This window comes from Misgurnus anguillicaudatus, chromosome 14, assembly GCF_027580225.2.
Source record: "Misgurnus anguillicaudatus chromosome 14, ASM2758022v2, whole genome shotgun sequence".
NCBI classification, from domain to species: Eukaryota; Metazoa; Chordata; class Actinopteri; order Cypriniformes; family Cobitidae; genus Misgurnus; species Misgurnus anguillicaudatus.
This window is the reverse complement of record NC_073350.2, coordinates 14,038,887-14,056,010: the sequence shown is the minus strand read 5'-3', so window position 1 is coordinate 14,056,010 and position 17,124 is coordinate 14,038,887. Positions and strand designations below refer to the sequence as shown.

General features: G+C 38.4%; 1 protein-coding gene across 8 annotated transcripts in view; it reads right to left on the bottom strand.

Annotated features, from left to right (window-relative positions):
• The window catches only part of mast3b (microtubule associated serine/threonine kinase 3b), a 33,125-nt gene that overhangs the window by 7,500 nt on the left and 8,501 nt on the right, over positions 1-17,124 (bottom strand). The window contains exons 1-15 of one of the 8 annotated variants that reach the window (XM_073875921.1): positions 16,597-17,106; positions 15,760-15,842; positions 13,772-13,847; positions 13,521-13,541; positions 12,832-12,910; positions 10,582-10,739; positions 10,020-10,095; positions 9,722-9,931; positions 4,340-4,441; positions 4,078-4,210; positions 3,919-3,989; positions 3,749-3,837; positions 1,177-1,385; positions 953-1,091; positions 740-872 (exon numbers count right to left, since the gene is read on the bottom strand). In XM_073875921.1, coding sequence (XP_073732022.1) covers positions 740-872; positions 953-1,091; positions 1,177-1,385; positions 3,749-3,837; positions 3,919-3,989; positions 4,078-4,210; positions 4,340-4,441; positions 9,722-9,931; positions 10,020-10,095; positions 10,582-10,739; positions 12,832-12,910; positions 13,521-13,541; positions 13,772-13,847; positions 15,760-15,842; positions 16,597-16,682 — 1,665 coding nt within the window. In that variant the 5' untranslated portion in view covers positions 16,683-17,106. Of the gene's footprint in view, positions 1-739; positions 873-952; positions 1,092-1,176; positions 1,386-3,748; positions 3,838-3,918; positions 3,990-4,077; positions 4,211-4,339; positions 4,442-9,721; positions 9,932-10,019; positions 10,096-10,581; positions 10,740-12,831; positions 12,911-13,520; positions 13,542-13,771; positions 13,848-15,759; positions 15,843-16,596; positions 17,107-17,124 lie in introns of those variants that run through there. The other 7 variants (XM_073875922.1, XM_073875917.1, XM_073875918.1 and 4 more) reach the window with 7 other exon arrangements.

The following is a 17,124-nucleotide window of genomic DNA, read 5'->3' as shown; positions in this document are numbered from 1 at the left end:
ACTTTCCAGATGCAAATCCCCCTCAAATTCAAATACTAAATGTGGGGACACATTTCAAGTGAGAGCAGGGTTACATTGTGTTACCTTTTAAGATACATTGTTACAGTTCCCTTTCGAGGGAACTCGCGCTGCGTCACTTTAATGACACTTTGGGGACGGCTCCAGGGGTAAGTGCGTCTGAATGTGTACATCAAATTCAACCAACGGGTAACGACAAAGATAGGGAAGTATATCGCTATCTAAAATATTGCCAAAGACGGGGTTACAGGGAAGCAGGAAGTATGGCAAGGGAGACACAGCGTCTTGTTCCCTTCTCAGGGAACAACAGTTAACATACGTAACCCGAGACGTTTTCATTTGTCAAACACAACTATGCAAAAAAGCTTTTTGGTATGAATCAACATTCGCATACAGAAGATATAAGCATTTAAAGTGAACAGTTTAGCACGTGTGCTTAAAAAGTCTACAATTTTTATGATATTATCCTACACTACACAGGGAATAATATGGATTTTTTCCAGAAAACTCCTTGACCAAAATAGATTCAAGCACTTTCAATGACCTGTATTTATGTATGTATATTTTTAAAAACTTCCCAGGGCCTTGAATGTTTTCACCAAATTCACAAACTTTCAAGGATTTCAAGGACCCGTGGGAACCCTGTGTGTATAACACAGTATTTGGTTCTGCTCTTATGAGCGATACAAGATGGACTTAGTCTTATTAATAAAAATCTCACCTGCTTGTCAATGAACTCCCTGGTGTCCTTCTCTATGTGGCCTTCATACAGATTGGTGGTCATATTCATGAGGCCGATTTTGGAGAGGCCAAAGTCAGTGAGTTTAATATGCCCCATCGACGTAATTAAGAGACTGCAAAGTGACATCAGAACTATTTAACATCATTTATTTTCACATTGATTCTCACTACATGTTTGTCAAACTTTTCTCACTTGTCTGGTTTGAGATCTCTGTGCACAATGCCATAACTGTGGAGGTACTCGAGTGCAAGGACCGTCTCTGCGAAGTACATCCTGGTCATGTCCACAGGAAGTGGTCCCATATTCTTCAGCAGCGTGGCACAGTCTCCACCTGAGGATCATATTAAACAAACAGTGTTTTCTGCTTTTACTGATTCAGCACTCGATAATAATGATAATAATGTTCAGTGCCTGACCTTCTACATACTCGATGACCATGCACAGGTGTCTGCGTGTCTCGAAGGAGCAAAACATGCTAACTACAAAGGGGTTTTCTGCAAACGTCAGGATGTCTCGCTCCACAAACGCCTGCTGTATCTGGTTTCGCAGAATCAGGTTTTGTCTGTTGATCTTTTTCATTGCGAATCGCTGGCGAGTTTCTTTATGCCTTACCAGATACACGGCCCTGCGGGAGAGATGGAAAACATAGCAGGATACATCACAGACCTTTACAAACAGCAGGCTGCTTGAGCAGTTCTGGCAGCTACCTGCGCTTGAAGATAACAAGATGATGTACTGAGCTTGGATAAGATTAAAGCTGGAAGATGAGAGTCTCTGCCTCAGATGGACCGCTCACATTCGCTCACCATCTGATTCATGTTGCACACAAAAATGGCATGCGCTGACTGAAATTGACAGCTCTAATCTGATTGGTTAGCTTTACAGAACTTCCCGGAGTAAGGAAGTTACAAGGTTTTTATGACTTTGTATGGAAATGAAGGAATAACTAACCACTGAATTTGGTTAGTTAGTGTGTTCGGTTTGAATCACAAATAAATTATATATACTGCATGTATAATTTATATATAAAATGTATAGTTTGCTTTGTTTAAAGGGACACTCCACTTTTTTTGAAAATATGCTCATTTTCCAACTCCCATTGAGTTAAACAGTTGATTTTTACAGATTTGGAATCCATTCAGCTGATCTGCAGGTCTGGCGCTAGCACCCCTAGCATAGCTCAGCATTATCCATTGAATCTGATTAGACGATTAGCATCGCACAAAAAATAACCAAAGAGTTTCAATATTTTTCCTATTTAAAACGTGACTCTTCTGTAGTTACATCGTGTACTAAGACCGATGGAAAATTAAAAGTTGTGATTTTCTAGGCAGATAAGGCTAGGAACTATACTCTCATTCTGACGTAATAATCAAGGACTTTGCTGCAGTAACACAGCTGCAGCAGGCGCAATGATATTACGCAGTGCCTGAAAATAGTCCCCTGCTATTGAAAGTAACCTTGGAAATAGGAAAAATATCAAAACTCTTTGGTTATTTTTTAGCGCGATGCTAATGGTCTAATCAGATTCAATGGATTATGCTAAGCTATGCTAAAAGTGGTACCGCCAGACCCGGAGATCAGCTGAATGGATTCAAAATCAAATGTTTAACTCTAGGGGAGCTGGAAAATTAGCATATTGTCAAAAAAGTGGAGTGTCCCTATAATGAGTCACGTACTTGACAAATCTTAACCTTTTCGCCGCCATTGACGAGATATCTCGTCAATTAAGAGAAAACGCTTCCCCGCCAATGACGAGATTTTCCGTCTTTCCACAATACTGCTATTATCAACCAGGTGGCGCACTTCCGCAACTTATACAACCAGGAAGTAGGGCATCACGTGAAAGAGAAAGAGCTCCGTGTATGTTTTAAAGACCGCTCTGAATCTGATCTCTATCAAAAGTCCTTCGCAAAAATGGAATTATCTCAGCTTTTTGCTCAAAATTGGGTGTTTTTGAAGAAACCTACCCATGTTTGAGAGGTGATTACAAGAGAACTACCGAAGGTAGGATGAAACAGGTTTTTTTGTTTGAAAGCAGAGGGTCTGTTCTTTCATCTGATATATTGTTTGTAGGGCTGTCAAAAGATTAATCGCGATTAATCGCATCCAAAATAAAAGTTTGTGTTTACATAACATATGTGTGTGTACTGTGTGTAAATATGATGTATATATAAATACACACACATTCATGTATATATTTATGAAATATTTGCATTTATATACTGTATATACATTTATATAATTTATATAATATAGAAATATAAATATTCTATATATAAATATTACCAATTTTTCGTAAATATATATATTATTCTGTGTGTTTTTATATATACATAATATTTACACACAGTACACACACAAATGTTATGTAAACACAAACTTTTATTTTGGATGCGATTAATCGCGATTAATTTTTTGACAGCCCTAATTGTTTGTTTATATATTTAAAGAAGAACATTTTCTGGAAGGCATTAAACTTTTGTGAAAATCATGAAAAATGCTGGCGCTGGCTGGCAACTTTTTTTAAAACCGCTGGCGGGGAAAGAGTTAATGCCCATAATTGAGTAATAATGTAATGAATTAAACTCATCTCTAAACAGAATTTAAAAAGCAAGACTCTGATTGGTCATTTCAGAAGTGGTCTCGAAATATACTTTATGATGCACTCAAAAATGTGCTTTAAATCATATCTTGCCAACTAAGAGGTTACCCTTATTTTGCTTCTTAAAGGCGGAGTCCATGATGTTTGAAAAACGCGTTGGAAAAGGAGACGGGCCGATTACCAAAACACACTTATAGCCAATCAAATCAAATGCCGGGTTGCGTATGTGTGGGGCGGGTCTATCAACAGAAGGTCCAGATTCTATTGGGGTAGGGGCGTGTTTGTTTAGGTGATTTCAAATATCAACATTGGCTTTCAAACATCATGGACTTCGCCTTTAAGTAATAATTGTAATACTTTGAGCTATGATGTGATTCGCTTACCCATAAGCCCCATTACTGATGAGTTTAATGGTCTCAAAATCACTCTCCAGAGGTTTCCTGCGTGCTGGTGTCGGTACTGATTTAGTTTGCTATGAGAAACAGGAAGAGGTTTAATGTTAATCATATCTCATAAACCTTAGTAAAGCCATTTTCTGATTTAAGTCGCGTACCTCTGCAGATTCTTCGGAATCAATCGTCAGTGTGGGACCTGAATCATACTGCTCTTCTAACTGAACGACTTCTGTCATAAAGATAAGAGACACAAGAAAGTAAGCTTGCAAAGGTTTTGCAAACAAAGAATATCATGCAATGAATGACAGATATCGCACCATCAAGGGGATCTCGGTTAAGCCCCAGCTGACTGATGATATATCTGGGAATATCAGTTTTGATGCCCTGGCCAACCTTCGCGTGACCTTCTGCTGCCTCTAGTAGATGGTAGAACTCTTCAGGGTCAAACTCCTAGTGAAAGATTTAAGGAATATCAGGAAAAAGACTCTTTAAATAATCCCAACTGGCCATATAAGACTGCTTAGGAATATTAAGTGGAGGTCTGTGAAGAAGCAGTGTATCTGTTTTGCACAATCTTACCAAACACTCCAGCAGTCGTGCAGGGCGTGAGATGATAATCAGGATCTTTTTCACAAGTTGAGTGATAACTGAAACCTCTTCGCTCTCCGAGCGCTCCAAAGCCTTGACAAACAAACACACCCAATTACATAGGCCCATGATTCTTTAATAATAGTGTGCAAACATTCCCAATGCAAAGCTCTTTGCAAGCAAGACTATGAAAAATAAAAATCAATTTTGCTATTGAAACTGAAATGTGGTTTTGACATCAGAACCATGATCACGTTAAAAATGTAAGAGTTCAAATGCAAAACCCTCTAAGTGCATCTGACATGTTTACTTGTAAATGAAGATTTTGTTTATCAGGCTCTTATGTTTAGGTTCTTTAATTTCACATTAGTTACATTGTGTTACCTTTTAAGATACATTGTTACAGTTCCCTTTCGAGGGAACTCACGCTGTGTCACTGCGGTGACACTTTAGGGACGCCTCCAGGGGTAAGTGTGTCTGAATGTGTATATCAAATTCAACCAATGGTGAGGCTTAATGACAAAGACAGGGTGACACGGAAGCCAGGAAGTATATCGCTATCTGAAATATTGCCAAAGACGGTTTTACAGGGACGCAGGAAGTATGGCAAGGGAGACGCAGCGCCTCATTCCCTTCTCAGGGAACAACAGTTACAAACGTAACCCGAGACGTTTTCATGTGTCACAACTATGCAAAAAAACATTTTGGTATGAATCAACATTCACATACAGAAGATATAAACATTTAAAGCGAACACTTTAGCACGTGTGCTTAAAAAGTCTAGAAATGTTATGATTATCCTACACTACACAGGGAATAAGATGGATTTTTTTCCAGTAAACTTCTTGCATAAAATAGATTCAAGCCTTTCAATGACATGTATCTATGTATGTATATTTTCAAAAACTTTCCAGGGCCTTGAATTTTTCCACCCAGATTCACAAACTTTCAAGGATTTCAAGGACCTGTGGGAACCCTGTAACCAAGCCAAAGTGAGGTGAGCTGACCTGACCCAAACCAAGCCATGGGGTACGATGCGATGGAAAAGCGCCAATATATTACATCTTGTAAAATAATCATGAACAACGGTGTGAACTTTACCAGGATGCATAGGAAAGCCAGTCATAATAGAGGTCCTGTACATTTAAAAGTCTTATGGGTACCGCGGCAATTTGTACAGCTTTAGGAGTCAGAGAGAGGGTGGATAATAATGATTATGTAAAAAGGCGAATAAAAAAGTGTTTTTGTCTCTGCAGTAGATGACTAACATGAGCAGACTCCAGGGAAAAATTTAAATGCTGATAATGTGCCCTGTTTAACCTCCCTGCAAATACCTGCCATATTAAACCAATGCACATCATTACAGATCCATTAAAAACAGCATAATGTGACACTCATCAAATAAGCAAATGACACCATGTCTTATGAACACAGGAGTTTTCGGTAAGGACTGGAATGTTTTTCTTGTTTAAGTAAGGGATCTGCTGGCTTGTGGGATGTGGGTGTGGGAGGTAATAACAACTACATGTGCACTGGTGCTACAAGATCAAAATCCAACCCATGCACTGTGTGAATTTTAATCAACTCTGCATACTTACTGAATACATTTTATTTAAAGGGATAGTTCATAGAAAAATAAATATTTCGGAAACATTTATTAACTGTAACATTGACTTAACATCTTCGGTGATACACCGAATGAGATGTCAAGCATACAGTTGTTAGGAGCAGACAATTCTATTCTCAATCCACTTTCATTGCATTGGATAAAGGTGAATGGTTGGGTGATTCTCACGAAACCATTGAACCACCACGGCACTAATGATTTTAGCTTTAAAATGTGTAATATAGTAACATTAAAAAGCATCAGAATTAACACAATACTGTGTTCTACCTTGCACAATGTGTGATTTCAACATAAGAATTTATAATTGTAAATTTTATCTCATTTTCTGCTGAAATTCTCATTACCGCAATGTGTTCGGCTGTGTTTGAACATGCGTTATGTTGTAATTTAATCAAATTAACACAAAAATATTAAGAAAAAAAATAAATGGATGTTTTGCTAGACTACTTTAGATGACAGAAAAAATATTTACTGAATATTCATGTATAATGATAATGAAGAAAAATTTGGAAAATGATGTGTCCATGCCTGATGTTCTCATCCTCCGCAACACTTTTTGAGAACAGTTTAAGCACACATACAGAATTTGAATAAAGTTTGATTTTGAGTGACCAAGCACATGGACCAGTTACTTCAAGATGGCTACCAGGTAAGATCATTTTTTTACAGCTAATTTGAAATATTGTTTTGTCAGAATGCTTACACGACATTTTGATTATCATTACCGTAACAGATGCTTATTAAATGTTTATTTAATTAATAGAAGCATAATACTTTAATTTTAAATGCATGTGCAGAATCTCCAAATTATGTTCTTTCAGGTTTGTCATGTCATTTTGAAAATATGTCAGTGTTGATGTTTTCTGACTGTTGCGGTAATGAGATTTTTTAGGACTAATTTTTTAAATTATATTACAAAAAGTGTTAAATGATAAGTAAAAGTTTTTAAATTACTGTTCCCATTTACTCCAGACTTTGTTTTTCAATGTCTGGTGGGAAAAAAAGTAAATTTAAGCAATTTGTTTTCGTGAGAATCACCCGGTTACTGTCTGGGGCTGTCAGTACCAAACATCTTTTGTTGCAGGTTTGGTACAACATGACAATGAGAAAATGCATTAGATGCAAAAACCAAAGACGTAGACATCCGATTTAATTTATCCTGAGCTGCTGTCTCCTCATGTAATGCTGTTAAGGAGTAGGGATGAGTACATGAGATGACGCTGGGTCAGGCGACTCCTACGATAAACTAAAATTGCTGCACTTTAATATATTTGACGAGGCTGAACAAAGTGAAGGAGACCTGCCACCATATCGGCATTAAAGAGCCTTAAAGCCCGATGAGACATATGACTCATGTTTTGCAGACATCCAAATGCCACTGGAAGAGAGAAATGCCACTGGATGCTTCTACTTCGACATCAAAACAATGAACCGATTCTTTTTTTAGCAATGCAGTCTTGATGGCATCCAGTCAAGCAGATGGCAGCTCGGACTGCAAGTGCAATGACATGTAGCCTGGCTTTTTTAATGAGGATGAATGTCATGGTCAAAACTTACAATCAATACAATCATATAACATAAATAACGGTATTTATAGTAAATAATTGTATTATTTAATTGACATTTCGTTAAAATATTCATATATTTGACTGTTTAACTGTCTCATTACCTTATTGATTTTTTAAATTGTTATTGACTGACACAAATGGCCTTCCATAACAACACAAAATCCCCATTGTTGAATGCAACATATTTTGTATTAGCGTTAATAAAACTTATACTTGTCGACGACAACATAACATTCTCCTCATAAGAAGAAGAAAACCTTATAAGGGATCTAATAAAGAGTGAAAGAGGAACAGACTGATACAACCACATACCAACACAAAACCACAAGTTTTGACTATCAATCACAACACGTTCATGACTGAAGATATAACAGCAGCATGACTGCAGAATCAGTGGCCCTGCCCCTGGCACCGCTGACTAAGGCTATGGGAAACACTTTAATAGCCTCGTCCATGAGCACGACATCCACAGCGCACCAGCAATCTGACAGCGTGCCGAGTCTTGCCTGGGGCTGAACGCTACATACAGGGTGGGCGTAAGGGTTGCTATGGAAACTAACACCCTGTAGTTGCAAAGATGAGCACGGCTCCTGAACGAGGAGATCTGGATTTCTAATCAAAACCAAAGCTGCAGGGTACGCACGCGTACCCGAAACGACACGTGCGATCACGCCCGCACGCAAATGCTCACGTGCATGCAAATGGGCAAACACAGCACTTGGGGAAATCAGTCGCTGGAAAACACCAATAATAATAAGTAGATGCTATTTTCTTTGCTGTAGCTGAAAAGTATTTATAGTAATGGGGAGTTTGGGTACTCATAAGGTAAAATGGTCACATTACTGTTAAGAATATGGGATTTTATTTGACTAGTAAAGACAGCAGGGGCTGACCAGCACATCTCCGCCCCACCGACAGAGCTTATTTCACTGTCAACTTGATCCTTCTGCCTTAAAGGGACATTCCACTTTTTTTAAATATATTTATTTTCCAGCTCCCCTAAAGTTAAACATTTAATTTTTACCGTTTTGGAATCCATTCAGCCAATCTTCAGGTCTGGCAGTACCACTTTTAGCATAGCTTAGCATAATTCATTGAATCTGATTAGACCATTAGCATCGCACTAAAAAATAACCATAGAGTTCCGATATTTTTCCTATTTAAAACTTGACTCTTGAAATTACGTAGTTACGCAATGATATTACCCAGTGCCCGAAAATAGTAACCTTGATAACTTTCAATAGCAGAGGACTATTTTCGGGCACTGCGTAATATCATTGCGCCTCCTGCAGCCACCATGTTACGGCAGCAAAATCCTTGATTATTACGCCAGAATGAGAGTATAGTCCTAGCCATATCTGCCTAGAAAATCGCAACTTTTAATTTTCCATTGCTCTTAGTTCACGATGTAACTACAGAAGAGTCAAGTTTTAAATATGAAAAATATGAAAACTCTTATTATTGAGCGCGATGCTAATGGTCTAATAAGATTCAATGGATTATGCTAAGCTATGCTAAAAGTGGTACCGCCAGACCCGGAGATCAGCTAAATTGATTACAAACGGTAAAAATCAAATATTTAACTCTAGGGGAGCTGGAAAATGAGAAATTTTCAAAAAAAAGAGTGTCCCTTTAATGGGACAGTTCACCCAAAAACTTTACGAGTTTCTTAATTCTGTTGAACACAAGCAAAGAAATGTTAATAAATGATGGTAAGCACATGGTTGACTTCCATAGTAGTCAAAAAAAAAAAACGGTGGTACCATCAATTGTAAGCTTACCATTGATTTTGCCTTAGCCGTTTATTACAGCTCCCCGATTTCCCAGGTTTAAATGACCGTACACTTTATCAGTTTATCAAGCGTAATCAAAGTAATGCTATATACACCCCAGAAGCTATTAATACTATTTGCTTGAGTAGATTACATTCAATCAAGTCAATGCAAAGACACAAAAAGACATGAATTTGTGCAGGAGGATATGAATGACGAAAACTGGCCCGCGTGATTGCCGCAAACAATCGCTATTCGCCTCAAACGCAACTTCCTGAAATATTCAACTCAAAAATTCACATGACACAAAGTTAAATCCCGCTGGTAATCTAGAGCGAGGAATGCAATTTTTTGTTTTTGGTGTGTAAACGCACTCCCTAAATTAAACCCGTGATTTCTCCCTTACCTCGTGCAGCAACTTTTCCAGTTTATCCTGCAGCTCTATGAAGTACAGAGATGTAATGAGACCGTTCTGGGATTTATCCAGACAGTCTCTGGCCAACTCTGCAAGCTGGTGCTGAATAAATCCCAAAACTCCATCGCCCAGCGGTAGCATGCTGTCTGGAGAACAGTGTCTGATGATGTCAAACAAACGCTCCTCCATTTGAGCAGTCGCCTGATGGACAGAAAGTGTATATTCAGCAATTCTCAAACAAGCAATAATTTGAAGCAATAACTTATCTAGCAAGTTTGGTACCACATACCTTTGGAAAGCGCTCCTTGTAGACATGGTTCATCATTATAATTTCATTATCGAATGAGCCACCTGTTCGTCCAGGACTAAAACAAAAAGGAAAAGATAAAAACTTTGTTTAGCATTAAAATAGTGTTAATCATACACATTATTATTCATTATTGATGTGAGGATAACATATTGTTCAGGTGCTTATATTTTATTGGTCAAGCAGGATTCAGAGACAGCGTTTATTTAGTATAACAGCACTGGAACATTTCATCATTTTAACAGATTTCTTCACTTCTACTTCTGATTTGTCTTGCTTTTCACCACTGGCTGGATGCAAATTTCAAAAGCCCTGTGTTCAATTACATCATAGTGAATTCAGTCGCATGTTCTGTGACTCAGCCCTTAGAAAAGCTCTTTCACAAAACCAAAACACAGGGAATTCATTATAAGTTACAAGTTTCAATAAAAATTCTAAGTTTCTCATGAAATCTAAACTTATGGATCTGATAAATGATCTAAACCTTAACAACTAATGACCACATCGCATTTTACAATCCACGTGGGTGTTCATGTTTGTTTACCTGAGGCTACGTGACCGAGGTCGAAATAATGTGGAGGGCCGCCCATCTTCATCAGTCATGCTTTCAGAACTTCGGAAGTGTCTGAAAAGGAAATGAAGCTCGTCCTGTGTAGGCTGGTATGGAAGCTGGTGGAGTCGTTCTTGAGACGATGAAGACGACTGTGAAACAACAACATTGACTGCATTACTGCAAGTTAAAAACGGCTACAGGCAAAAAGGCTATAAACCTTATGTCAGTGTTTTAGTCTAGTCCAACTCGAGTCAGAGTCAAGACCAAGACCAGAGATCAAGTGTCAAGTTTGAGTCAAGACCAAGTCCAGAGATCAAGTCTCAGTCAAGACCAAGACCAGAGATCAAGTGTTAAATCTGAATCAAGACCAGAGACCAAGTGTCAAGTCTGAGTCAAGACCAAGACCAGAGATTAAGTGTCAAATCTGAGTCAAGACCAAGGCCAGAAATCTAGTGTCAAATCTGAGTCAAGACCAAGACCAGAGATCAAGTGTCAAGTCTGAGTCAAGACCAAGACCAGAGATCAAGTCTCAGTCAAGACCAAGACCAGAGATCAAGTGTCAAGTCTGAGTCATGACCAGAGATCAAGTGTCAAGTCTGAGTCAAGACCAAGACCAGAGATCAAGTGTCAAGTCTGAGTCAAGACCAAGACCAGAGATCAAGTGTCAAGTCTGAGTCAAGACCAAGACCAGAGATCAAGTGTCAAGTTTGAGTCAAGACCAAGACCAGAGATCAAGTCTCAGTCAAGACCAAGACCAGAGATTACGTGTCAAATCTGAGTCAAGACCAAGGCCAGAAATCTAGTGTCAAATCTGAGTCAAGACCAAGACCAGAGATCAAGTGTCAAGTCTGAGTCAAGACCAAGACCAGAGATCAAGTGTCAAGTCTGAGTCAAGACCAAGACCAGAGATCAAGTGTCAAGTCTGAGTCAAGACCAGAGATCAAGTGTCAAGTCTGAGTCATGACCAGAGATCAAGTGTCAAGTCTGAGTCATGACCAGAGATCAAGTGTCAAGTCTGAGTCAAGACCAGAGATCAAGTGTCAAGTCTGAGTCATGACCAAGACCAGAGATCAAGTGTCAAGTATGAGTCAAGACCAAGACCAGAGATCAAGTGTCAAGTCTGAGTCAAGACCAGAGATCAAGTGTCAAGTCTGAGTCAAGACCAGAGATCAAGTGTCAAGTCTGAGTCAAGACCGAGTCCAGCTGAATGTGGACAATCGATCTCTGGTCTCGGACTTGAGTTGGACCCGCCTACAACACTTCCTTATTTTATTAAAATCAATCTCAAATTTAACAATGACTGGAAATGTATGTTCTATATTATATATTTTTAGATTTTTTATCTAAATCTTTGTTCTTTTATTGTTAAAAGGTGTTAAAGGAATAAGTATAGACAGAAAAAAGACAGGAATTTCTTTGTGCTTTACAACAGCTTAAATGTAACTCTGCTTCACTTGGAATATGTGGATCTATGAATATGCAAATTATCCCCCACCTCTACTCAATTGCACAGTTTGGACCATAGATATGAATATGCAAATTAGTCTCCATCTCTACTCAATCACACCACCTCGGACCATAGATATATATGTAAATAGATGCTACGATTTCGTGATTAGTAGTAAATCGCCATCACCTGCATTCAGATGGAGCGGCATTTACTACACAGAGACGTATTTCACAGAGAAGCTCTGCAAAATCGCATACATTATCAGAGACGATTTGTCCACAATTATGAACGCTATTTTGCCTAGCTTCTCTTCATATAAACAACAATAAACTGGAGACACAGAAACTTTAAAACAGGATTTTAAGAAATGTCTTCTTTCGTGCTTCAAAATTTCTTGGATGCCATCAGAGTGACTGAGAAACAACAGGACTTTAAATATAAGGTCAACTATCCCTTTACAACTAAATTACACTGCTTTCGTTTGTGGCATGTTATGGCTTCGACGTGGCCACCAGAGCTGATCGCAGCCACTGTTCAAAGATTGTGTTTATACCATCAAAGCAGCAGAAAGCGATATAACAATCTAGTCAACTTAACCATGGTAAAAAAAAATCAGGAAAAACATAAAAACAACATAGTAGGGGCAAATCTCATGGTCTCAGTTGCTTTGTGTCTGAAATGCTTGTGTGAGTTGGCACAAAAAGCTTGTCGGAGCTGTACGTGTCGCAGACATGTGCAGTGTAAATAAGGGGTAGGCCACAGACTATTATAAAGTATTTAGAGATACATACTGAGACAGTTGAGCTAGGAGGATTGGTCCCATAACCAGAGGATGGAAGTGAAGCCAACGACCACCTTCTACCTTCTGCTCTGTATATAGAAAACAAAGAGCATTTTACAATAAAGAATTATATTATATTGTTATTTATAATATGTCTCCACTAAGCCAGACCACAACACTGAAAAAAATTATTCATTGAATTTAATAAATTTTTTTAAGGTAAGTGGTTGCAATAAATTTCATCATCATCATCATCATATTCTTTATTCAGGACAACATTAAAAAAAAAAGGTCCATAGCACTATACAAACACACAAAAATACAAGATACAACACATACAATAAAGAATAATGACTACAAGAGTCAAAATTCCAAAAATTTATTTAAGCTACATTTAAACAAAAGTTTTATATTTTTTTCTTTTTTGTTTAAATGTAGCTTAAATAAATTGATTGCAACCACTTATCTTAAAAACATTGATTAAATTCAATGAATAATTTTTTAAGTGAATGAGAAATGTTTATTTTTTTCTGCATCACGCAAACAATCCCATTTTCAAGATGTCAAGGCTTGCATTAGTCAGATCAAAGGGTGATACGGCATATTTTCAGGTACAGTTTAATGTAAATACAGAGTCAGAGGAATATGCAGGGTGATTGAAGCATGACTAGATAATAGTGTGAAAAAGAGATTGGCTACCTGTCAGCTCGAGCCAGGTGGCTGAGAAGAAATAAAGAGAGATGAAGTGAGAGAAAAGAGACGATACGCTTAGAGAAAGAACCACTTAATAAGTGTCAAATATATAAAATGGTATACCGAGTCAACTCATATAAAGACCCTGACAGTAAGCAAAAGTTGATAAAAAAATACCAGGAATGATGGTTTAAATTCATACAATTTCAGATCTGTCTTCTATGAACTAAACCAGAAGAATATAAAGGTTTGTCTACCTGCGGGCGAAGGGGAAGTTGAGGGAGCAAATAGCAGTGGACACATTTCGTGGGCTGTCCAGAGGGCTGCTTGCTGCTGGTAGAGGAACAAGAGGACATTTCAACACAAGGACAGTGTTATGTAAGTTGCAGGATTTAAGAAACGCCACAGTACGGTCAGATGTTTCACAAATTGCACAATTTAAGATATTTATCTCCTTTTGAAATAGATAAATTATAACTACTACTGAAAACACTCACGTACACATCTTTACAAAATACGTTCTCTTATCCCAAAGACATCTTTAAGTAAACCACTCAAGTAAAACCATTTGTCAATTTAAAAAAAAAACAATCACAGCAACACAATAGTGCAAGAGGCAGATATGAGGGCTTTTAGTCTATAACTATTAGCTCTGAAGCCATCTAAGGTTACATGTACATAACAAAAAAAATCACATCCACACAACAGTGTCAAAAAAGATTCACGTTTTACAATGACTAAAAATGCTGTTTTATGCACGCCAAGCCAGTAGATGGCAATGTTACTTTGTAAAGAAACACTACACAACTGCGCAAATACACATTCTTCTACAGAGCAAAACACAAACAATTATGGCGGCAAAACAATAAGCAGTTTTGTTTAGAAGGAAACTGAGGTAAGTTTATTACTACAAGTAACCCTGGACTATAAAGCGGCAGATTTTGTTAACTTTGCTGGAGAATTGTTATTAATTTAGTATCTTGAGCAGCAGCTGCCATTGTTTTGGTATATTTATACACGCCTATTATAGACTGAAGTAAAAAAAATGTCACCGTTACCACAGATTCGCGTTTACACGAAGACGACAAGTCGTCAGTCTTAAAAACCTGCACTTTAAAAACTTGCATGACTTTAAACGTTTGCATTTTTTAGGATCCCACTGTCATGTAAACAAACAGCCAAACTGCATAAAAACTTGATTGGTTCAAGTCGAAAATGTAGCCAGGTAAACAGTCCCTAAATTGAAGTGCACATCTAAATGCTGACAAATGCATTTTAAGCATTGGATTTTAAATAATCACTTTAATTTCACATTTAAAATTATTTCACCGCTAAGAACATGTACTAAAAACCTTGATGCCTAAAGTGCAATTTACACTTCTGCATTGATTGTACGGCGTAACCTACACATAGACGGGAACCCTACCGTGTAGCGTGACATGCACCCATCGAAAAATGTACAACGCGTCAATGCTAAGCGAACCGCAAGCTCTCTGATTGGTCTGCTAGAACTCCTCCCCCCTGGTGCGCATTTCCGTTTGTGACTTTAAAAACAATGATGGTCCAAGTTGAGGAGCTATATTTAACAACTCAGGCCACAACAAAAGTCTGTTTACCTCCATCACTGCAAACGCTTCACCAAAAACATAAACAATCTGCTGCGTGTGTGGACACTGCCTACTAGAGATCAGCATATGTAACGCACATCAATGCGAACAACGACGCTGAAGTATAAATGAAAACTGCCCCATAGCCTACACAGTGTACAGGCTACACACACAGGCTATGGCATAGGCCATGTGCAGAAGTATAAATCCAATGCAATAATTAACAGCACAATTGAGTTTTAATTGCAACAAACCAACATCATTGCAAATCAGTGTTTGCATTTCATCAGCTCATTTGCATTTTGAAAGAAACACACAAAAACAGCACCTTTTTGCTCAGGCCTACAAAGTGGCAACTTGAACATGCTATAATAAATTATCTATAGAGTTTTTTGAGCTTAACTTCACATACGCACTCTGGGGACACCAAATACTTTTTTTTACATCTTTAAAAAAATCTCATAATATGACCCCTTTAATAGGGACATGAGTCTTTAAGTGATGAGTGATGGTTACAGACACAGGGGGAAGGGATGGAAAACCTTGTATTCCTACAGATACATCAAACCTCTCAACAGTCACTGCCCAGCTCTATGTCAGCTGTCCTAGCACAGGTATCATGTGACAGCGAGTATTACCTGTGTGGGCAGAGAGAGGTGAGAGAGGGCGGGTTGGTGACGGCGTTCCAACACCAAGGCTCTTTCTATTACTGCTGCGACAGCTGTAACACACACACACACACAAACATGGGGAGAGAGGGATTATTACAAACCTTACATTATAATCCAGCAATGATTGTTTAAGACGTTGTTATTAAAAAGGAGTCAAATCAACCGACAAAAGATTTATAAAGCAAATGCAGCTTTCAGCCTCTCAAGAGGGTTACAATTATGTTGTTCTGCTGGTTTAGAAAAACAAACGATGTCTGCAAAGTCTACAGACACAGCCTGGTGTGGCAACACTTCAGACTGCATTGGGATTTTAAAGATTTGGCCAGAAAAGCAGGCATCCTTCATCACAACTGTCATTTGTATCAGCCAGGACTCCCTGATGAATCATGTTATGCATGTATTATCTCATTTATTCATGCAACACCTCTTGCACAAGTCATGCATATGCAACCTTCATTTCTCACATCAGTCTGCAAACACAGATTTTGATCAATGCATGCGCACAGCAGTATTTACCACCAACAAGGGCATAAAATCCCCCCAAATTGAGTAAAGCATAGGGTAAGGCATGCGATAAAGCTATACGACAATCTTCATAATCTTTAGACCATTATAATGCATCATTATGAATAGATGCGATGCGACAGATACATTTGACACTGACACATCTGATTTGGACGCATCTATGATGGGCAGCTAACTAACGTTACGTCATATAATTACTATACGCTCCACTTTGTAATTACATAAGCTGACCAATAATTATCCACGTGGCTACTACAAAAGTTGAGGCATTTACGTTACCTTTTTGATCGCTTGAGCATCGCACCAGTCACAAAATGAGCTTTGCTACTGCCAGGCACAGCGCTCCAGTAACTTGGATCAGACATAATCGCGTACGATTAGAGTGTAAACTGTCCAAGAAACACCGAAATACAAAAGCCAGGAGAAGTGTCGAACCACGAGCCGATTCATAAATCCGCGGGGGAGACGAAGGGAAACGCGTCTGGCTCACAGTGCTTCATCTCGGCTGATGCGTCTTTGTGCGACACGGTGCTGGTTGCTGGACTCGCGGTGCAACTTGCTTAAAGTTGATACGTCTTCATTTTGTTTAAAGCTTCAAAAATTGCCCCCAGTCGGTAGAAAGTTAATTATTTGCCTCCTTAGATTTAAAAAAGTGTATTGTGTCGGATAACAAAATAAGTCCATGGTTTTGAGTAAGATGCTTGTTGTGTTGTGGTTGTTTCTCTTGTGTTGATTGATTGCCGGGTGATAAGCTAGGGATGTACCATTTCTTTGTGAAGGGGGGAGATACATCTTAGTTGGCACTAC